The sequence below is a fragment of the Solanum dulcamara genome, chromosome 7, assembly GCF_947179165.1.
Source record: "Solanum dulcamara chromosome 7, daSolDulc1.2, whole genome shotgun sequence".
Taxonomy (NCBI): Eukaryota; Viridiplantae; Streptophyta; class Magnoliopsida; order Solanales; family Solanaceae; genus Solanum; species Solanum dulcamara.
Window position 1 is genome coordinate 2,635,987 of NC_077243.1, and position 17,968 is coordinate 2,653,954.

The window sequence follows — 17,968 nt, forward strand, 5'->3', positions numbered from 1 at the left end:
TTAGTAATGCTTCATGCCTACTATATTTACATATAATACAATTCGATATATACTTTACCTCTTTTGTCGGGGATGTTGCATTTTCAGTGATATAAACTCAAGTACTTAGGATGATCAAGTGACATGTTAAGTTCCATGCTTAAGCTATTTTGTGAACTCTTTTATCAATCAAATGATTCATGAAAGAGTTGTAATGCGATTTGCTAATTTGATTTGAAATTTTCTCTTTCAATCCGTATTGTTTTAAATTATCTAGAAGAAGAAAAAAACAAATTTGTTGGTGGAGAAAGGAACAAAAAAGGGGCTGACCCATTTGTTTTGGGACAATTTCAAATATATACAATAAATTAATTAGTTTATAATAAATATAGTCATGTTTTATTTATATAAAAAATAACCAAAATTTTAGGAAATATACAGTAACTATACGATATAACTTATCAAAAGTCATAGAAAGTATAGATTACTTATACATTAATTATACACTGAATATACATTATAACATACTCTATACATAAAATATACACTGAATACACATGAATATACACCGAATGACCATTTTTTAATAATTAAAATGACCGAATGCCCATCTACTGTAATTATCCCTTTGTTTTCTCTCTTCTTTTTTTTTTTTTGCTATTTATGTGCGCTGAGATATTTTTTATTTAGCACATCAGCTGTCCAATGGGTAATTTTACTTCAAATAAAAATAGAAAATACAAAAATACATATATTATCCCTCAAACTTGTCTTAAAAACTCTATTGGTCACACACTTAGACTTTACACACACACATATATATATTATAAATGTATGTGTTTTAAGTGACTCATTTCTTTTTGTTCTATATGCGGCTCCTCCTTCATGATCTTTTGTGGGCTGAATATACCCTCAAAGTAAACGTGTGAGACCAAATATATTATCTATACGTGGCAAGAAGTCTAAATCTCTTAAGTTATATCATATGTCAAAATCTAATGCTAATTAATCAATTAATCTCATAGATTAAATGGAAAACCCGTTAACATAAATAACATATTTGAACCAAGTATTTGACAATAAAAACATATTCGAGCAAAAGTATTAATAGAGGGGAAAATTTGCTCAAGTTCACATAATATGAGGGCACATTTGAACATTTTCCGTTTTCTCAATAATTCCACGTAAACCTTTGGTCCAATATATTAACGGGTCGAGTGCACCGCCCATCGACAATTAAAAGATCCTAATTCCTACCGTTGATTCAACAAAGCTAAACGACGCCGTATTTTACCCTGAAAGACGCAGGAATATAATGGCGGGAAAACCTTAAAAGGCTTTGCAATGTGATACAGTTTTAGGGTTCTTCAGTCGAAGCGAATTCGAGAAGATGCCGACTTACAAAATTAGGGGAATCGATATCGATTTCCCTTACGAGGCTTACGATTGCCAGATCGCTTACATGGAAAAAGTCATTCAGTCCCTTCAAAATGTATTATGTCTTTCTTCATCATTCATTGTTTTTAAAGGCTTTTGGATACAAATTTATTGCTGATATACCTTTTTTGTTGATGGATTATGAATGAAGAAGTCTTTTCTGCAGAATTTTTGATGTATATACTGAGTTTAATGTTTCAACTAGTAACCATTTGACATTAGATACTCTGATCATTGATTGAATAGGGCTTCTGTTGTTGGGAATTAGGAAAATCGCCCTTATTGTCGTAATTTCTTGATTATCACATGTGGTCGCACTGGTGGAACGAGGAATTTGAACAAGGGAATTCAAAAAGTTGGAACCTGCTACCTAAAGAGTTTTTTGAACTACCTTTGCCAATACAATGAGAACTCCCCTCATGTCAAGGGAATTCAGAAGTCTCTCTCTCTATATATGTAAAAAATTAGTTTTTGCCCTTTTTGCGCAATATGATTTTCCAACTAAGAGCATTCAATTGAACCACCTTCCTTGTCTATGGCTCTGCCACTTGATGGTCTAACAAACATGACATTTGCACAGAAGCAGCTGCACAACTAATTTTTTCCTAGAGAGTAGAATTAACATCTGACGTGCTAGATTCTATATACACCTCTGTTTACATGAAGTGTGTTTCCATGTCTGTATTCCTTTTTCTTTTTCTTGTAGACTTAAAAGTTTCTTGTTTTACTGGATGAATGCTTGTGATGCGGCAGAGATCTAACGCATTGCTTGAGAGTCCAACTGGGACAGGGAAGACCTTGTGTCTTCTTTGTGCCACATTGGCTTGGAGGAAGAGTTTGGGGGGTTTCTCAGTTCGGAAAAGTGGAAGAAGAGATCATATTACCAGTAGCCAGCAGTCTGAGGAGTCTTCTCAATCTGAATCTTCAACATTACCGAGTATTGTATATGCATCACGCACACATAGCCAAATTCGACAAGTGGTGAAAGAGTTAAAGAGGACCAACTATAGGTAGAGTCAAATTCTGATTGCATTATTGAACATGTGCATATTTTTTGAAGTCTTTCAATAGTGTCCTTGTTCAGTGGCAGCATGTTGTTAAAAAGATTTCTTATTTGCAATACTTCACATTTATGTATGCCATAAAGTGACTGATTCTGTCAAATATAATGTGATGTATAGGCCCAAAATGGTAGTCTTAGGGTCTCGGGAACAACTGTGCATTCATGAAGAAGTGAGTCTGCTGCGCGGAAAAACACAGACAAATGCCTGCCATGCACTTTGCAAAAAACGCAAAAAACGTTATTGTGCCCATTTTTCTCGCGTTGCAGGTATGTTAAGCATATCTACTTGTACTCACACTCTTCATGGTTGAGCTGGATACTGTTTTTGGTTATTGATTCACTTATAAATGTTCCTTAGTGTCATTTATGCTTCAGTCCTCCCACATCCCCAGGTGTATTGTCCTCCTAAGGGAGGTTATTGCACTCTTTATTTTATTAGAAAGTACATTTACCTGCATGGTTCAGCTCAAGATTTAAAGCTCTCTTTTTCCTGCTCATATCCCTTCTCAATTTATGCAATTATGTAAATAGAAGATAAAATACCACATATTGCATCCAAGGGTATGACCTCATGAACAATGAAATTGAAAAGACCATGGGCAATTAGGGTTTAAATCCCAACTGAGACAAAAACCCAGGTGATTTCTTTCCATTTGCCTAATCTTTGGTGGACAAAGTTAGCTGGTACTTCGTACTTTTGCTGGCGGGAGGTAATATGTATCCAGTTTAATAATAAGATGCAAGCAAACTTGCGTAGACAACACTGTTATCAAAAAAAGAAAAAAGAGAAAGAAAGAAAAAGTATAAGACCAAATACTTGTTGATATATTGATTTCTTGTCTTGAGGTTACAAAGATTATTTAAGCAATTATTTAAAAAGCTAAAATTGGTTGCACAGAGTGATGGGTCTTCAATGTCAGCCTGGCTTCTCTTGCATTTCATAATTTTAATTACTTTTTAAATTTTACGCTCATAAGACCACTTCATGATTTTAATTTATTGGAGAACAAATAAGCAAAGATGCAAATTTACTCGGTGGAACATGTGGTACATGATACGGCGAGGAATTTATTTAGCTTTTAATTTTCTCGTTATTCTTCTCTATTCATAGGTGTAGTAGTGCATTACGATCTCTTGCGCTTTGACTTCTGATTTCTGTTATTTCTGTTATTATTTATTACTTTCTATGCTTTGATTACTCAATTTTACCTGTGACGCTTTCATTATTTATTTAATCGTTATTTGTTATTAGTATTTATTTATTTGTATTTATTTGTTATCTATTCGTTATTTGTTTGTTGTTTTTCTCATAAAGCTTTTAATTTTCTATTCTTATCTAACATTTTTTATGCATTTATGCTTTTACTGAGCCGAGGGTCTCCAGGAAACAGCCGTCCTACCTTGGTAGGAGTAAGGTCTGCGTACATTCTACCCTCCCCAGACCCCATGTTGTGGGATTTCACTGGGTTGTTGTTGTTGTTGTATAGTTAATAAAGGGGCTGTTTGTCAGTATGTCAAACACTTTTGATACTGAGAAAGTATGTGTATCCAAATATATAATGAATGGACTTATCAAGACCTCATCAAAGCTAGTCACTATGCACTGTGTTTTTTTTGCTTGATCATACTTTATTCGGTAAACTCAGAATAAGTTATTAATTTATCATTTGGTCCGTATATAGTTGCATCATCTGTATATGACCTCTGTGATAAGGAGATAAGCATCTGGACCTTCAATGCTTTGGCAGATAACTCTGAAGAACACTGAAAAAAATGTCCTCTTTAGCTAGATTAAATTACTGGTTTAATTACTTGTTTGGTTAATTATTACTTCTTATGTCCTATAACATGTGTCATCTATAACATATGTTCTTTGGTATTTTGACTTTTGGAACATCATAAATAGTCGACTCCTTGTATAGTTTACCTTTCCTTTCTCTATCTTATGATGATTACTGTTTCACTTTTGTCCGTGTATATACTTAGTGATCCGGAGACAAAAAGGTGTACCTTGATCTTTTAAGAAGATATCTTTGAAGAACTTAGGCCAAATGTCCTTGTTAGCTGGATGAAATGACTGGTTTATTGCTTATATGACTAAACTTCTTCCTCCTCTGTCCTTGAATGCATGTCTGGTATATGACTTTTTTGATATTACTTGGAAGATCGTGAATAATTGATTGCTTGTAGAAATAACCTGTACTTTCTTTGTCTTATCATGGCTACAATTTTACTTCATCTGATTATTTTTTTTTGGATAAATCAATAAATTTCATTAGAAAAGGGCAAAAGCTTGCCCGTATACAAGAAGTATACCAAACGTAGAAAACCTTACATGTTTTTTTACCAAATACTTCATCTCTATGTAACTTTGTGATCAAGAGACAAACATCTGAACCTTGATATTCAAGCAAACTTCTTTGAAGGATTTAGGCAAATTGCCTCTTAAGCTGTATTAAATGGCAGGTTGATTGCTTGTATGGTTAACTTCTTACTTGTTCTATCCTGTAATATATGTTCTTTTTTGCAGTTTGATTCTGGAACATCGTGAATAGTTTTGCTTGTATAGTCAACTCTTATTTTCTCTTCATCATGGTTGTCATTTTACATGTTTTTGTTGAATTTTTACATCTGGAACAATGTGAATCATTGTCGTTGAGGCTGAAGGCTCTTGTGATCATTTAACCAGAGAGTTTGGATATATTAATTGTTGTTTTATAGCAATGACTCAAATAAGAGTTCTTTATTAAATTTGTTGGTTATCTAAGAAAGATTAAATGTTTCTTTTGATGAGGTAATATTATATTGATGCTTTCGGATAATAAAACCTATACAAGTAGTAACAAAGATAGAGAACATACACAAAAATATGGTTCTCTACAAATGACATTCAGTGTCTATACCAATAGGGATCTTGTGGGTGCACCAAAACCTCATATAAAAAATGATGTCCTCACCTCTTTCTTTCCATCCAAAGCACCAAATAAGTGCTAGTGGCGCTACATTCTATGATTTACTTCTTCTTCTTCTAAATTCCCAAATATGTGTCACCCCTCATTGTCTCAAAGGTGATAAAGTATGAAAAAGTTTCTTCAAAAGGAAGATGTCATTCTTGTGTGTCTTGGTGGTCTCATTTGACGGGCTCGACAGCCAATCGTAAGGCTGGACCAGATCCATATCTTGTTTAGCATGAAGAATCGCGGGGAAGCACTAGTCTTTTTGATTTTATGGATCGATTATCAAGATATCATCCCCCTCGACCAACTTGTTCTCTCTGAAGTTAAGCACTATCCCATCTGGATTGAGATCCATATACTGAATCATTTCATTTAAATGACTTGCTAGTCACAATATATCCCCGACACAATCTACATTATAAAGGATAGTTGTTTAAAAATTTCAAAAAGATTCTGACAAAAATTAATGGTAAATTATGTAGTGTCCCTTATAAAGAAATAGAACGCAAGCGAAATGACTTGCTAGACACATTATATTTCAACACAATCTACATTATAAAGGATAGTTGTTTAGAAATTTCAAAAAGATTTAGACAAAACTTACTGTTTAATTATGTAGTGTCCCTTATTAAAAAAAGGGACATCGTGTAGTGGCAACATAAATTTGTAAAAAAATAAAAGACTCCTTAACTAGGGATCCAAAAAGCTTACCTTACATTGTAGGGCATCTCCAACCCACTTTCTATTTTACTCTTCAAATATAGAGAATAGAGAGTATTTGGAGACAACCAACTCCAACCCAATTCTCTATTTTACTCTCTAAAAAGGAATCTTCTTCTCTCTCCTCAGTATTATATTATTATTTCTATTTTATTTTTATTTTTTATTTCATAATATAAATCCTTTCTTTCTTTTTTTCAAATAATCACCATATTTAATTTTCATGTAATATAAGATTGTTTTTTTAAATTCTTAATATTTAATATAAAATTATTTTTTTATTTTAAATTTCTAAATAACATAAATTGCAAGCAAATATTAAATAATATACATATTAATGGACAATTCAAATAAAAGTGATATCATTAATGAAATGCAATTACATAAATACTCAACTTTCAAGATTATTACGTTGCTCCTATAAATACTCTATTGAATAATATAGTTGAAATATTTGACGAGAATTAAAGTGATGAATTTTTTTTTAAAATTAAAAATATTATTAATCCGGAATGATAGTAGTATATATTAAATAATATATTTTTTAAAATGTTGTATTACATTAAAAAAGAATTACGAATATTAGAGATTTAATTAATGGCATTATATGATTTATAATATGTTAATTACAAATATTGTACAATATAAAGTAGAAAGGTAATATAATAATGAAAAAGTATTCAAAAAGTGAAATAGAGAGTGTGAATTTGGAGAACTACTATTCAACTCTCTATATTTGGAGTGTAGAGAGCAAAATAGAGGGTGGTTGGAGTGCCCGTTCTCTATTTTACTCTCTAAATATAGAGAATATAGAGTAAAATAGAGGTGGGCTGGGGATGGTCGTAGAAATGTTTGAGAAAGAGAAACTCTGCTATATACCCCTAAGCTAGCTTTGGGCGCCTTTCTAGCACTTGCCTCCTTCCAAAAGTGATGGAAAACTAGATAAAGAAATGAAAGTAAAAGTATGTGGATAAGAAAGGGTAGTCTGGACCACGAAGCATCTTGTGCTCACACATGGTTCAGAGAAGAAGTGCACCCCAAGGGGGTGTGATTTAGGTAGCCTACCTTGGAGAAAGCATCATGGTAGGCTAATGACTTTCTGTCAATCTAATACAATTATACAAAAACATAAAAGGTGATTGTGTAACTAAGCATATGACTTTTTACTTTTTGTCTTAAACGTGCTCGGTGAATTATAACTGTTTATACTGTCTTATTATATACAGAGTTCATGAAGATTAATCCTAGTCTCGGAGAGGAACCTATTGACATAGAGGATTTGGTCAACATCGGAAGAAGCAGTGGACCGTAGGTTTTTCTTGTGGGTCTTGTCATTTAATGCTGATAATATGACTGGACTCACTTCTGATTCTTTTATAGGTGTCCATATTATGTATCACGAGAACTTCACAAGACTGTGGACATATTATTTGCGCCTTACAACTATCTTATTGATCGCGGATACAGAAAATCTTTGAATATTCAGTGGACAAACAGTATACTTATATTTGATGAAGCTCATAACTTGGTAAATTGCACCTTCAACCGTTGCATCAGTATTTTCTTAGAATGCTCACCTTTGCATCATTCTTCTGTTGTAATTCAAGATTCAATTTTAATTTTTTGGCGGTTTTCTTTTTTTGACCAGGAAAGCTTGTGTGCTGATGCAGCCTCTTTTGACCTTTCTTCTGGCCTTCTGACAGCTTGCATCTCTGAAGCTAAAAACTGTATTGACCTTTCAATAGAAAGGAGGGAGATGTCAAGTGACAAATCATGTAATCCCGATAACTTTGCTATTCTCAGAGGTAAAATCATTGATTGCTGAATGAAGTTATGATAGATGCATTTGTCGTGTTTTTATTCATGGGTATTGAGCGTATAGTTCATTGATTGTTCAAGACGTGTCTGTAAGTGTCCAATGCAATTTAAGAGATATTTCTCATTAGAGTTTAATCAAGTTGCCTCTTACTTTCGTTTTGTTGTGTTTGTTCCTCTCAGTTATTTCATACTAAATTTACTTGTTCAACTCCTTTGTATCTGAGGTAGTATATGGGTGCCGCACACTCTTTAACAGTGTGCATCTCATGCAGCCCTTCTGTTGAAGCTTGAGAAAAAAATTGCTGAAGTGCCCATTGATTCAAAAGAGTTGGGTTTCACGAAGCCTGGACCATATATTTATGAGTTTCTTGCTGATCTAAATATCACACAGAAAACTGCCAACATGCTCATTGATATAATTGAGGAAGCAACTGTACTTCTTGAAGGAGGTGAGTTCTTACTGCCTTGACCTCTGAATGTAATTTAACTTGTATCAGATCTACTCTGGAATGAATGGTTGTTTGCAGCACTGTTTAACTTGGCAGGAAGATTAATAAATTTGCTTTCAATTCATTCATTATAGTTTTAGTGGTCCAAAATTGTTAAACTAGAGTTGAGATTTGGTTCTGAAGTTGGTTTCGTAGGGAAACCTATAATGCTGTCTAAATTGTATTTGTTTGAGAAAGTGTGCTTAATGTTAATGATGTGAATTGCATCAGAAGCTAAATGTACATTTTTGTATACCAAGGTTTAACTCCCTGTGCTATGAAATTCACTTATTACATGTTTGTATACCAAGCTAAATGTACATTTATTTTAGCTTTGTATGGTGCTTCTCCATTTGAAATCACTGAATTCTTGCTCCTTGAATCAGATGGAAACACTGCTGAAGATGGAAAAACAAACAAGTCAAAAAGCACGGTCTGCAGATTGGAAAGCATGGGTGACATTCTACAGCAGATTTTCAGAGATGATGGGAACCCTCATGCTCAATACTATCGGGTAAGTTAAGAGAGTATGTTGCCTTTTTTCAGTTGGCAGGTTGAAGAATGATTTTTGGGGGGACTGATACGATTGTACTAAATCCTGATTCTCATTTAGTTGTCTGTTTGAAGTTGTTTCATGTCTTATCAGGTTCATGTTCAGGAAGTTCAAGGAAATGGCATGGATTCCTTTAAAGGTAGCCAAATTCCTTTTTGGCACAGTGCAAAAATAGCATCAGTTCTTGGGATACCTATGTCCTCCATAGCTTTTTGTTTTCTTAACCATTAACCCTCCCTCTTTCCCTTGCATATTTCTAATCATTGATTTTGTGCTGCAGGCAACGGATCTAGGACACTGAGCTGGTGGTGTTTCAATCCAGGTATTGCAATGGAGCAGTTCTCCAGATTAGGTGTTGGATCTATCATTTTGACTTCTGGCACATTATCTCCAATGGATTCCTTTGCTGAGGAATTGAAGTTGTGAGTCCAATTTATCCCAAAATGTTTTTACTTATTTTTGTTCTGGCATGGACTTTGGTTTCCTATCTCTTTTCCTTTCTTGCTGCTTGTAGAGATTTTCCAGTCCGTTTAGAGAACCCTCATGTTATATCAGACAATCAGATATGGGCTGGTGTTGTACCCGTGGGCCCTTCTGGTTATACATTCAACTCATCATATAGGACACGTGATTCTATTGAATACAAGCAAGAGCTTGGGAATGCCATTGGTATGTGGAATGTGATGCTGGAATGTGGTGTATGCATAACTGTGAAATTTTGATGATTTTTCCAGATAATGTTTTTGATGGAGGTTATTCTTTTTGATTTTATGCTTCAGTCAATTTCGCTCGCGTTGTACCAGATGGCCTTCTTGTATTTTTTCCTTCATATTACATTTTAGAGCAATGCATTGGCTGCTGGAAAACTTTGGTAAGGATCTAGACACTATGAAAGTGGACATCTGCTTGGCATTGGTTTCTGTGAGCCTAATTTTGGGCTATGAAAATATTCAGGGACATTCAAACTCAATGGATTCAAGCACAATATGGGAAAGGATATGCAAACACAAGCTACCTGTGGTTGAACCGAGACAATCTTCTCTTTTTCCAACGGCAATTGAAGTATGCCGTACAATTTTTGTAACTTTTCTTTTTTCATTCTGTCTGTATTTGACTCATATATGTTGGGCCTCGACAGGACTATATGGCCAAGTTGAAGGACAAATCAGCATCTGGGGCTGTGTTTTTTGCCGTCTGTCGTGGAAAGGTAGGTTTCTATTTTTAAAATGTTTCTTTAGCTCTTGATAACGGAATTTGTGTAGTTTTGAACGTTTAATACAAGCTTATTTTATTAGTGGATAGCAGATGCTTCTAGAAGTCTTCAACATAGTTTAACTAGTAGCGATTTGACATGATGGGTTGTTATGCCCAGGGCTTTGATTCAATGGTAAGGATACAATGCATGCAGTGTGGGTTAGGCCGCACATCACGATTTTGAATGCTGCCTTTGACTTAAGCCTGAGATTTAAGTGGAAGCAGGGTAGAGGGGTGGGCCCATACTCCTTCGAGTTGTAAACCTCTAAGCACAGTTTGGAGTTTGGCAAGCTAACTTACATGGGGTTTGTCAGTTATAAAAGAAAAGGAAAAAAAGTTTAAGCGGATCTTGTGTTAGTAACTTAGTATGCTAATTTGACACCATAGCACTTTACTGGATGTCTGCTTCTTTTTCTTTAGACATGTCTCTATTAGGTAAGTCGTGGTATTATTTCTGCTTACTAGGGAAAGCCTAAATTCCGTCTAAAATGTTTAAGGGGAAAAACTTATATGACCAACATATCTTATTCCTTTGTGCACACTGTTTTATAAACTTATCATAGTTGCACATTGAGAAAGTATGTAACTTAATAGTGGAAATTTCCTAGTAAAAATGGACATAATTCATTGAACTTGTAAGTTTAAGTTATTCTTCAACTACAGGAGGTGAAGCATAATAAAAGATGTGTCAAATGAATTAGAGACCTACCAATTATGTTAAATGTTCAAATATGAAAATGTAGTGCCTAACTGCCTATATGTTCCTATGTTCTTATATAATGGTATACATTCAAGGTTATCCTAGATCATTGATAATAATGTTTTAAATGGCACCCTTTGATCATGTTTCCTCATTATTGGTTGATTGGTACATAGGTGAGTGAGGGGCTGGATTTTACTGACCATGCTGGTAGAGCTGTTGTGATCACTGGCATCCCCTTTGCCACAAGGACTGATCCTAAGGTTTGCGAACATACTCACTGCTATTGTGTCAATTTTCTCTTTGGTGTTGTTCACTGATTCAAGTGTTTCCTAGTTTTGTTTGATCAAAAACTTACATCCAGTCACTTGCATCCCGACATATCATCTTCAACAACTAAAGTTTCTAATTTATTTCTTTCCTGATATCATTTGGTTTGTGGTAATTTTGTTGATCCAAATATATGAAAGCAACCCAGGGGATGGAGTACTTTGATCTTTAATTCGTCTGAACACTTTGATCTGAGGCTACTTTTTCCTTCTCAAAAAAAAAAAAAAACTTTGATCTGAGGCTCTAATTTCCTTTGGAGAAAAATGTTTTTCACTTGTCAATAAATAAAAAAATGTGTTGCTCTTGTCTGATAAAATCATAAAATAAATGTGTTGAACTTAATCTGTTGTCACCTTGGCATTGTTGTCTGTTCATACAAATGTAAAATGAACCCTTGTGCATCGTATGTCTGAATCAGGTTCGTTTGAAACGTGAATTCCTGGATCAACAGATGGCCTTGCAACCAACTGGATCTAAGGTACAGGTCAAACCAAAAAGGTGCTTAGGTACTTTTGAGCTTGTTTCTTGTTGAACCCACCTTTCCCGAGGGCTGAGCATATTCATACTAAAAAGTGATGTAACAGGTCCTAACAGGAGAGGATTGGTATACTCAACAAGCAACCAGGGCAGTTAATCAGGCTGTGGGCCGTGTCATTCGTCATAAACATGATTTTGGAGCAATTATATTTTGTGATGAAAGGTATATACCCTTTTTTGATCATATTGCGGTCAATATATCAGAGCAATAATTAGGCTGTGGGCAGTGCCAACTTTTGACCAAATTGCTGTCATATATTGGCTGCTCTTTTTTCCTTGTACATTTGACCAGAATGCTGCTGAGTTTATTCGCCTAAGCTGGTATGAAATATCTTTCTTACAACTTAGTCAAACCTGTGATACTGGATAGATAGTTGAATGACTTGGTTTTGATTGCTTAAGCTCATTCTGATATTCAATGTCGTTACAAAACACGTAGACTTTCATACTGTTGAAATTAGAGGTATTGCCATGAGTCAACTATATATGTTAAAGGAAGTTTGGAATAGGTGTGTCCCCCACTGCATATTTGCAGAATTAGAGTTACTGTGCGTCATTTGGTCATCATTCTGCCTGTTGCATAGAGGCCTATCAATTTTGAAGCATCTGTCTTTAACTTCTCCTTTATCTTAAGCAGATTCACATACTCCAATCGTCAGTCACAAGTATCACGTTGGATACAACCCCATATCAAGGTTGATTTGTTTAAATTGGTATTTTTTTCTCTATTTTCGTTTTTTCTTTTCTTTTTCTAAATTATTATCTTTTTGACTGTCCAGTGTCATTCCAAATTTGGGGAAGTAGTCTTTTCATTGACACGCTTTTTTCGTGATGGAAGAATTCGTGGCCCTACAAAGCTAGAAATGATGCTACCAGATGACAAGGGTAAAGTATAACTAGTAAAAGAAAATTATATTACTCTGTTTTGGCTTATTGTTGCACTCTCTTGCTCGTAGTTAATGATGCTGTTTTTCCTTGAACATCCTAGATCACTTGATGATACACATGTTATATTCTGTGGGAAGTCCTAGGTTGACAATACTTTAGGATTTCTACAGATAGATATATGCAGATCAAAGGTTGTGTTGACAACCGGTTTCAATTTTATGTTTAGTTAGGGTTCAGATATTTTGCGGTGTTTATTTATAGGAGTGGGTGAGAGCATTGGTTGAAAACAAAAAGAATCTGAACTCAAATTAGCAGTTCAGTCTGGTCTTTCAGTTTTGGTTTGGTTTCAGCATAGAAGAAATACACCTACATTTGTTTGGTTCGACTGAAAAATCAAGCTAATCAATGGGTGTGTGTGGATGTACTTAATAGTTTCTTCTCTAACATGCTTCCTGCTCCACTCCAACTGTAGCTAGTCTATATATAAAAAATATAATAGGTAGTTAGCTCATGATAGGTTTGTCCATGTCATGCTTCCGACCGACAAATGCACCGGTCTGTAAGTGCAAAACTATGGTGAGTGGAGGTGTTAAAAGGGGATGGGGTAGACCTAGAATCATATGGAAGCAAGTTGGCTCGAAAGATCTACAAATTCTTGGAATCAATGCAAGCTTAGCTAAAGATAGGGCACAATGTAAGAAAAAGATGCAAAAAGGTGAGATAAAAGAGGCCAGAGAGTACAAAAGAAGTGAGATAGCTAGCTCCTGTACAAATGATTCTATGCCAAGGTCAGGGAGCTAACAAAATCCAAAAAAGTAGTCGGCACTATATACAGTGTTGAGATTGTTCCAACTAAAAAGGTTAGCCAAACATCTAGCTTTGAGTGAATAGGTTGGAGTTGAGATGACATTATGACACATGGGTTCCTTTCTGACCAGATGCACCAAAAGATGGAGAAAAAATAGGTTTTGGTCTTGTTAGAGAACTAATATTTGGTACGATGTGACATGAGTTGAGCTTAAATAGAGAAATGATGATTCATATAGCTGACTTCAACTTATTTGGGACTGGGGCGTAGTTGTTGTTAGCTCATGAATCCCATTTTCACTCATGTTCTTTTGGCACAAATTCTTTTACAACCAAATTTGGTTTAGTTTGGTTGTGATCTTATGCCATCTCTCTAGTAGAGTTCATAAAAAAAATCTGATATTACTGTCAAATATATGTCGCCTTCTTAATTGACAGTTGATTTCTCATTTCATGTACACTTGAGTAGATTGGATGGTATTTTTTCTTGTTTTGGATACCCAATATCTTTGATGGGACAAGTCAATTGAGGGATTTAGACAAGCTTCATAAATGAGTTTGTTCAGATTCAATGACCAACTCTGGTGTATTTTATAAAAGGCTACAAATTGACAATGATCACGTAACTCACCTATTTTCGGTAAGTCTATACTCACTCTGTATAAATTGGACGAGTGCATCTCAATTGGAACTTCATTTAAACCAGTTCAACCTCATGGATGACTCATAATTGGGTACTTATACCAACTTTGTAGTGTGTAGGTTTATAACTGTATAGAAATCAAAACACCACTTTGCACGAGCTTCAAAAGAAAAGAGAGATCGAGTCACTAAGCAGAGAATTAATTCCGAGAGCGAAAGAGATTATGAAAGTTCTCCCACGCGAAAGAGATTATGAAAGTTCTCCCACGGGGCAACCCTGAAACAAGTTCTTCAAATCAATCGATTTGAGCCCTTGAAAGCAACATAATTTCATGTGTGCAGCACAATGAGGAAGCAAAATTTTCTTTCTTTTCATGCTTTTGAAATGCTTTTTAGTGATTTAGTCAAATTATGTGTATCTCTGCCTCGTTTCATTAGTCAAGTCAAATAATAGTTCCTCACTACTATAACAACATACCCAGTGTAATCCACAAGTGGGGTCTGGGGAGAGTGAGGCTGTTACCTCACCGAGGTAATTAAATTTGTTATTGTTATTACATATTACTGTCATTGTTGTTACCTATCGATTCTGGTTATTCTCTCTTGCAGAAACAGTAAAAAGAGTAGGAAGCTCTCAGTCTCAACTTCACTTTGAAAAGCTTCTCACCTCTCCGGTAAAGCTAATTTAGTGTCAGTGCATCTTATAAAGTCAATATGACAGTAATGCACATTTTTTTGATTTCTTTCTTCACATGATTCTGTTCTTAGGTCTCATCAGTGGATTTTCCTTCCTCGACTAATCAATTGTCTTCCTCAGTTAAGCACGGCAACAGCCCTGGTAGGCTGGAAGACATACTTCCTGCTAATAAATCATCTCTTAGATCTGATAAGCTAGCTAAGATTCTGGCCGTAAAACATGCAAGTAATTTATTGGTCCCTGGGCGTAAAGACATGCCAATTAGCAATCAGAAAATAATTGACTTGACGAAACATGAATTGTCTGATGAACAACCAAAAGATGTTGTTGTACCTTGTTCTACGAAGAGGCCTCGGTTAACATTAATAGGACCTGATTGTCAAAGCGATAATTTTCGAAAGCCTCATGATAGTCCTGACTGTTCCTCAGTTTCCCATCACCTGCTGTCAGAAAGTGACTTCAGATATTTATTGAAGAATAAGAAGTCACAGTACTCTGATGAACAAAGTACACGAAACAGTAATTTAGATAGAGAAAACCTTCTTGAAGATGAGAGGACATCACGAAAGACCATAGGGTTAGTTGACCTGAAAAATGAAGATGGAATTCGTAGCTCTGCACCTTGCAATAATGAGGAGAAAGGATCAGCTTTTCTTGTTCAGGTAAATGCTGGAAATTTACTCTTTCTTTATCAACCTCTTTATGTGTACTAGCGTGCTGGACAGCGTTTGTCTTTCTTGCTTTAACTGCAGTTGTGGCGTTTCTGTCTTTTTGTCTATCCCAATTTAGTGTCAGTGATGTTGAGCAACTAAAGATTGCCTCTGTATCTCACATAAATCCTTATGTTATTTAATTTATGGTGATATTTCTGTTGTTCTGTTTGATTTTCTTTTGAAAACAATTTGCTGATTGATATAGGAACCCATAGCATATCGTGGTATTTTACTATGTTGTATCTATTTCTTGTCACAATTTTTTTTTCTAGTTTCTGGTTTCACTGGTACTTGAAACTCTGGTACATTAAATAATCATTGACTATTGAGTGAGTGCACAAATGTGACTATGCTGAAGAACCAAGTTGACATAAATATGGAGCAGAAGGAAATTTAATGCATTTCCTCTTTATACGGTAGTGATTTAGGAATGTTTTCTTTGGGTGATTCAAGATTCAGATTAATATGGGAAGACTTGGTAATTCTGGTGTGAAACAGGATCTTCTTCCATCACTAATGGATAACTGGGATACACCAGTCACCTGGACAAGACTAAATAAGACTTACTAAATGCGTAGGTTAAACACGGTCAAGTTCAATACTCGAACTGCATTTTAGGGCTTTCCTCAAACTTAACAAAGAACCTCTTCGATCTAGACAAGTGTCTGAAACTGTGAAGGAGTGAAATTATATGAATGCCAAGTTGGCTTAGCATTGCTAAACGGAACTTGTAAGGTCGTTCTTTTAAGTTGTTTGCTATTCTTTTTAGGTAAAAGGTCCAAATTTGTCTTTGTACTATTCGAAATTGAGCAACTTTGCCATCCGTTGAAACTTTTGTTCAATTCATACTCCTTCGGTTAGGAAAGTATCGTATTTGCCCTTGACATTAATGGAGCTCCCGCGTGAAATAATAGGTGGTCTTCACGTGTTCAAATTCTCAGTAAAAAGGTTCAGATTTAACCCTCAATGCTTGACTATGGATTAAAATTACCTTCAATTTGAAGCTCTGTTAGGGGTCAAGGGCAAAAAGGAGAAGTTTAAAGGAGGGCAAGCTTTATCAAAAAATAAAAACTTGATCAAAAAAGGTCTAAAGGAAGGCAAATTTGATTAGTTTCAGATAGTACAGGGGCAAATGTGTTTTCCCTCTTTATACTATTGGACTTTCTTAACATCAACTTCTAAAATTAATCTTTACAAGCTCATTGTCCACAAGTTACTTATCATTGTTTTACCAGAAATGACAGTATTCCATTGGGCTTGAGATTTTCCCATCTTCTTGAATTTATCTTTTATAACTGGCAAGGACTTCTAAATGAAGAAGTGACAAAATTTGGGGTTATTAGCTGAGCGTTTCTGCTGTGATCTCCTATGCAGGTCAGAGAAAAGCTTACTAATGCAGAATACCATGAATTCGTCGGGTATATGAAGTCACTCAAGTCTAAAGCAATGAAGATAGGCCAAGTTCTTCAATCTATCACAAGATTATTTTCTCTTCCTGATAGACTACCTCTCCTTCACAGGTATGATCTCTGCAGTTAACTATTTTCTCCACTGCAAGCATCTGAATTTCAATCTAATTGTTGGTTATGTTGCAGATTTAAGGATTATGTCCCCGCGAAGTACCATTCCTTGTATGATCACTATTTAAAAAGAAATCATGAAGTAGCTGACTTGTGAGGTGCAAAGTCATCCTAAATAAAGTTAATGAGTCTTCCTTTCTAATGAGGAAAACTCTCATACTCCCCGCTCCTACGAAGGCACACAGTCATAAAGTCAGCCAGTGAGTAGTGCATCCATGTGATGCATAAGGCAAGGAACAAAAGGAGAAGAGGAGAGAAGCAGAGTATACATATCTTGCTACATGCGATATACTTGTAATATCGCACTTAAAAGGGAAAACGCCAAGTGATTTCTTCTCATCTATTTAACCTTTGGTGGTGTGCTGATGGAAGGTGGTAAGTGCCTAATGAAATAGTCGAGCTGTGTTCAAGTACGACTGAACACCATTGTAAAAAAAGGTATATAGAAGTTTAATGGTGAATCCTCTGTAGTTGGGAATTCCAACCACGAACTGGAATGCCCTCCATAGGCACTTGAATTTTAGACCATTTAATCCTCAAGAGTGGATCAAATAGGAGGGACTAATTTATGTGGAGGACACAATTGGACTCATAATTGGCAGGTTATTTATTTATTTGGCCTGTCGAACACTAGTTGCCGTGTTTTGTTTCCATTATGCAGTTTTAAAATATGCATAGCGTGACTGTTACTCCAGTAGTTTGGGTAGATTCAATTGTTTTGTATGCATTTGAAATATCATTGGATTAACTTAATATTTTAAATTCTTTACCCTTAGAGGTTTATAAAGAGATTTAGAAAATATAA

The 17,968-nt window shown here is 35.1% G+C and overlaps 1 protein-coding gene across 2 annotated transcripts; it reads left to right on the forward strand.

The window, feature by feature from the left end:
- The first annotated feature begins 1,246 nt into the window (after window positions 1-1,246).
- LOC129894185 (regulator of telomere elongation helicase 1 homolog) lies at window positions 1,247-17,938 on the forward strand. Of its 2 annotated transcripts, XM_055969744.1 has the most exons (23): window positions 1,250-1,471; window positions 2,170-2,426; window positions 2,598-2,746; window positions 7,383-7,464; window positions 7,537-7,684; window positions 7,805-7,961; window positions 8,247-8,423; window positions 8,849-8,976; window positions 9,109-9,154; window positions 9,296-9,437; window positions 9,530-9,684; window positions 9,795-9,886; window positions 9,970-10,077; window positions 10,154-10,222; window positions 11,146-11,232; window positions 11,718-11,777; window positions 11,884-11,999; window positions 12,474-12,531; window positions 12,616-12,721; window positions 14,783-14,847; window positions 14,942-15,532; window positions 16,958-17,103; window positions 17,179-17,938. In XM_055969744.1, exons 1-23 carry the CDS (start codon window positions 1,370-1,372, stop codon window positions 17,258-17,260), a joined length of 3,123 nt encoding a protein of 1,040 aa, XP_055825719.1. In that variant the 5' UTR covers window positions 1,250-1,369; the 3' UTR covers window positions 17,261-17,938. The 2 variants fall into 2 exon arrangements, with proteins under 2 accessions (XP_055825720.1, XP_055825719.1); XM_055969745.1 differs by lacking the exons at window positions 14,942-15,532; window positions 16,958-17,103; window positions 17,179-17,938 and adding an exon at window positions 14,656-14,705 and having other exon boundaries at window positions 1,247-1,471; window positions 14,783-14,849.
- The last annotated feature ends 30 nt before the right edge of the window (window positions 17,939-17,968 follow it).

Bases quoted from the DNA above. Each gene is read 5' to 3' on its own strand.
- LOC129894185 (XM_055969744.1), top strand. From the start codon at position 1,370: ATGCCGACTTACAAAATTAGGGGAATCGATATCGATTTCCCTTACGAG. The intron at 8,424-8,848 runs GTGAGTTCTTAC...TCCTTGAATCAG, and splicing joins AACTGTACTTCTTGAAGGAG to ATGGAAACACTGCTGAAGAT. The intron at 15,533-16,957 runs GTAAATGCTGGA...TCTCCTATGCAG, and splicing joins GATCAGCTTTTCTTGTTCAG to GTCAGAGAAAAGCTTACTAA.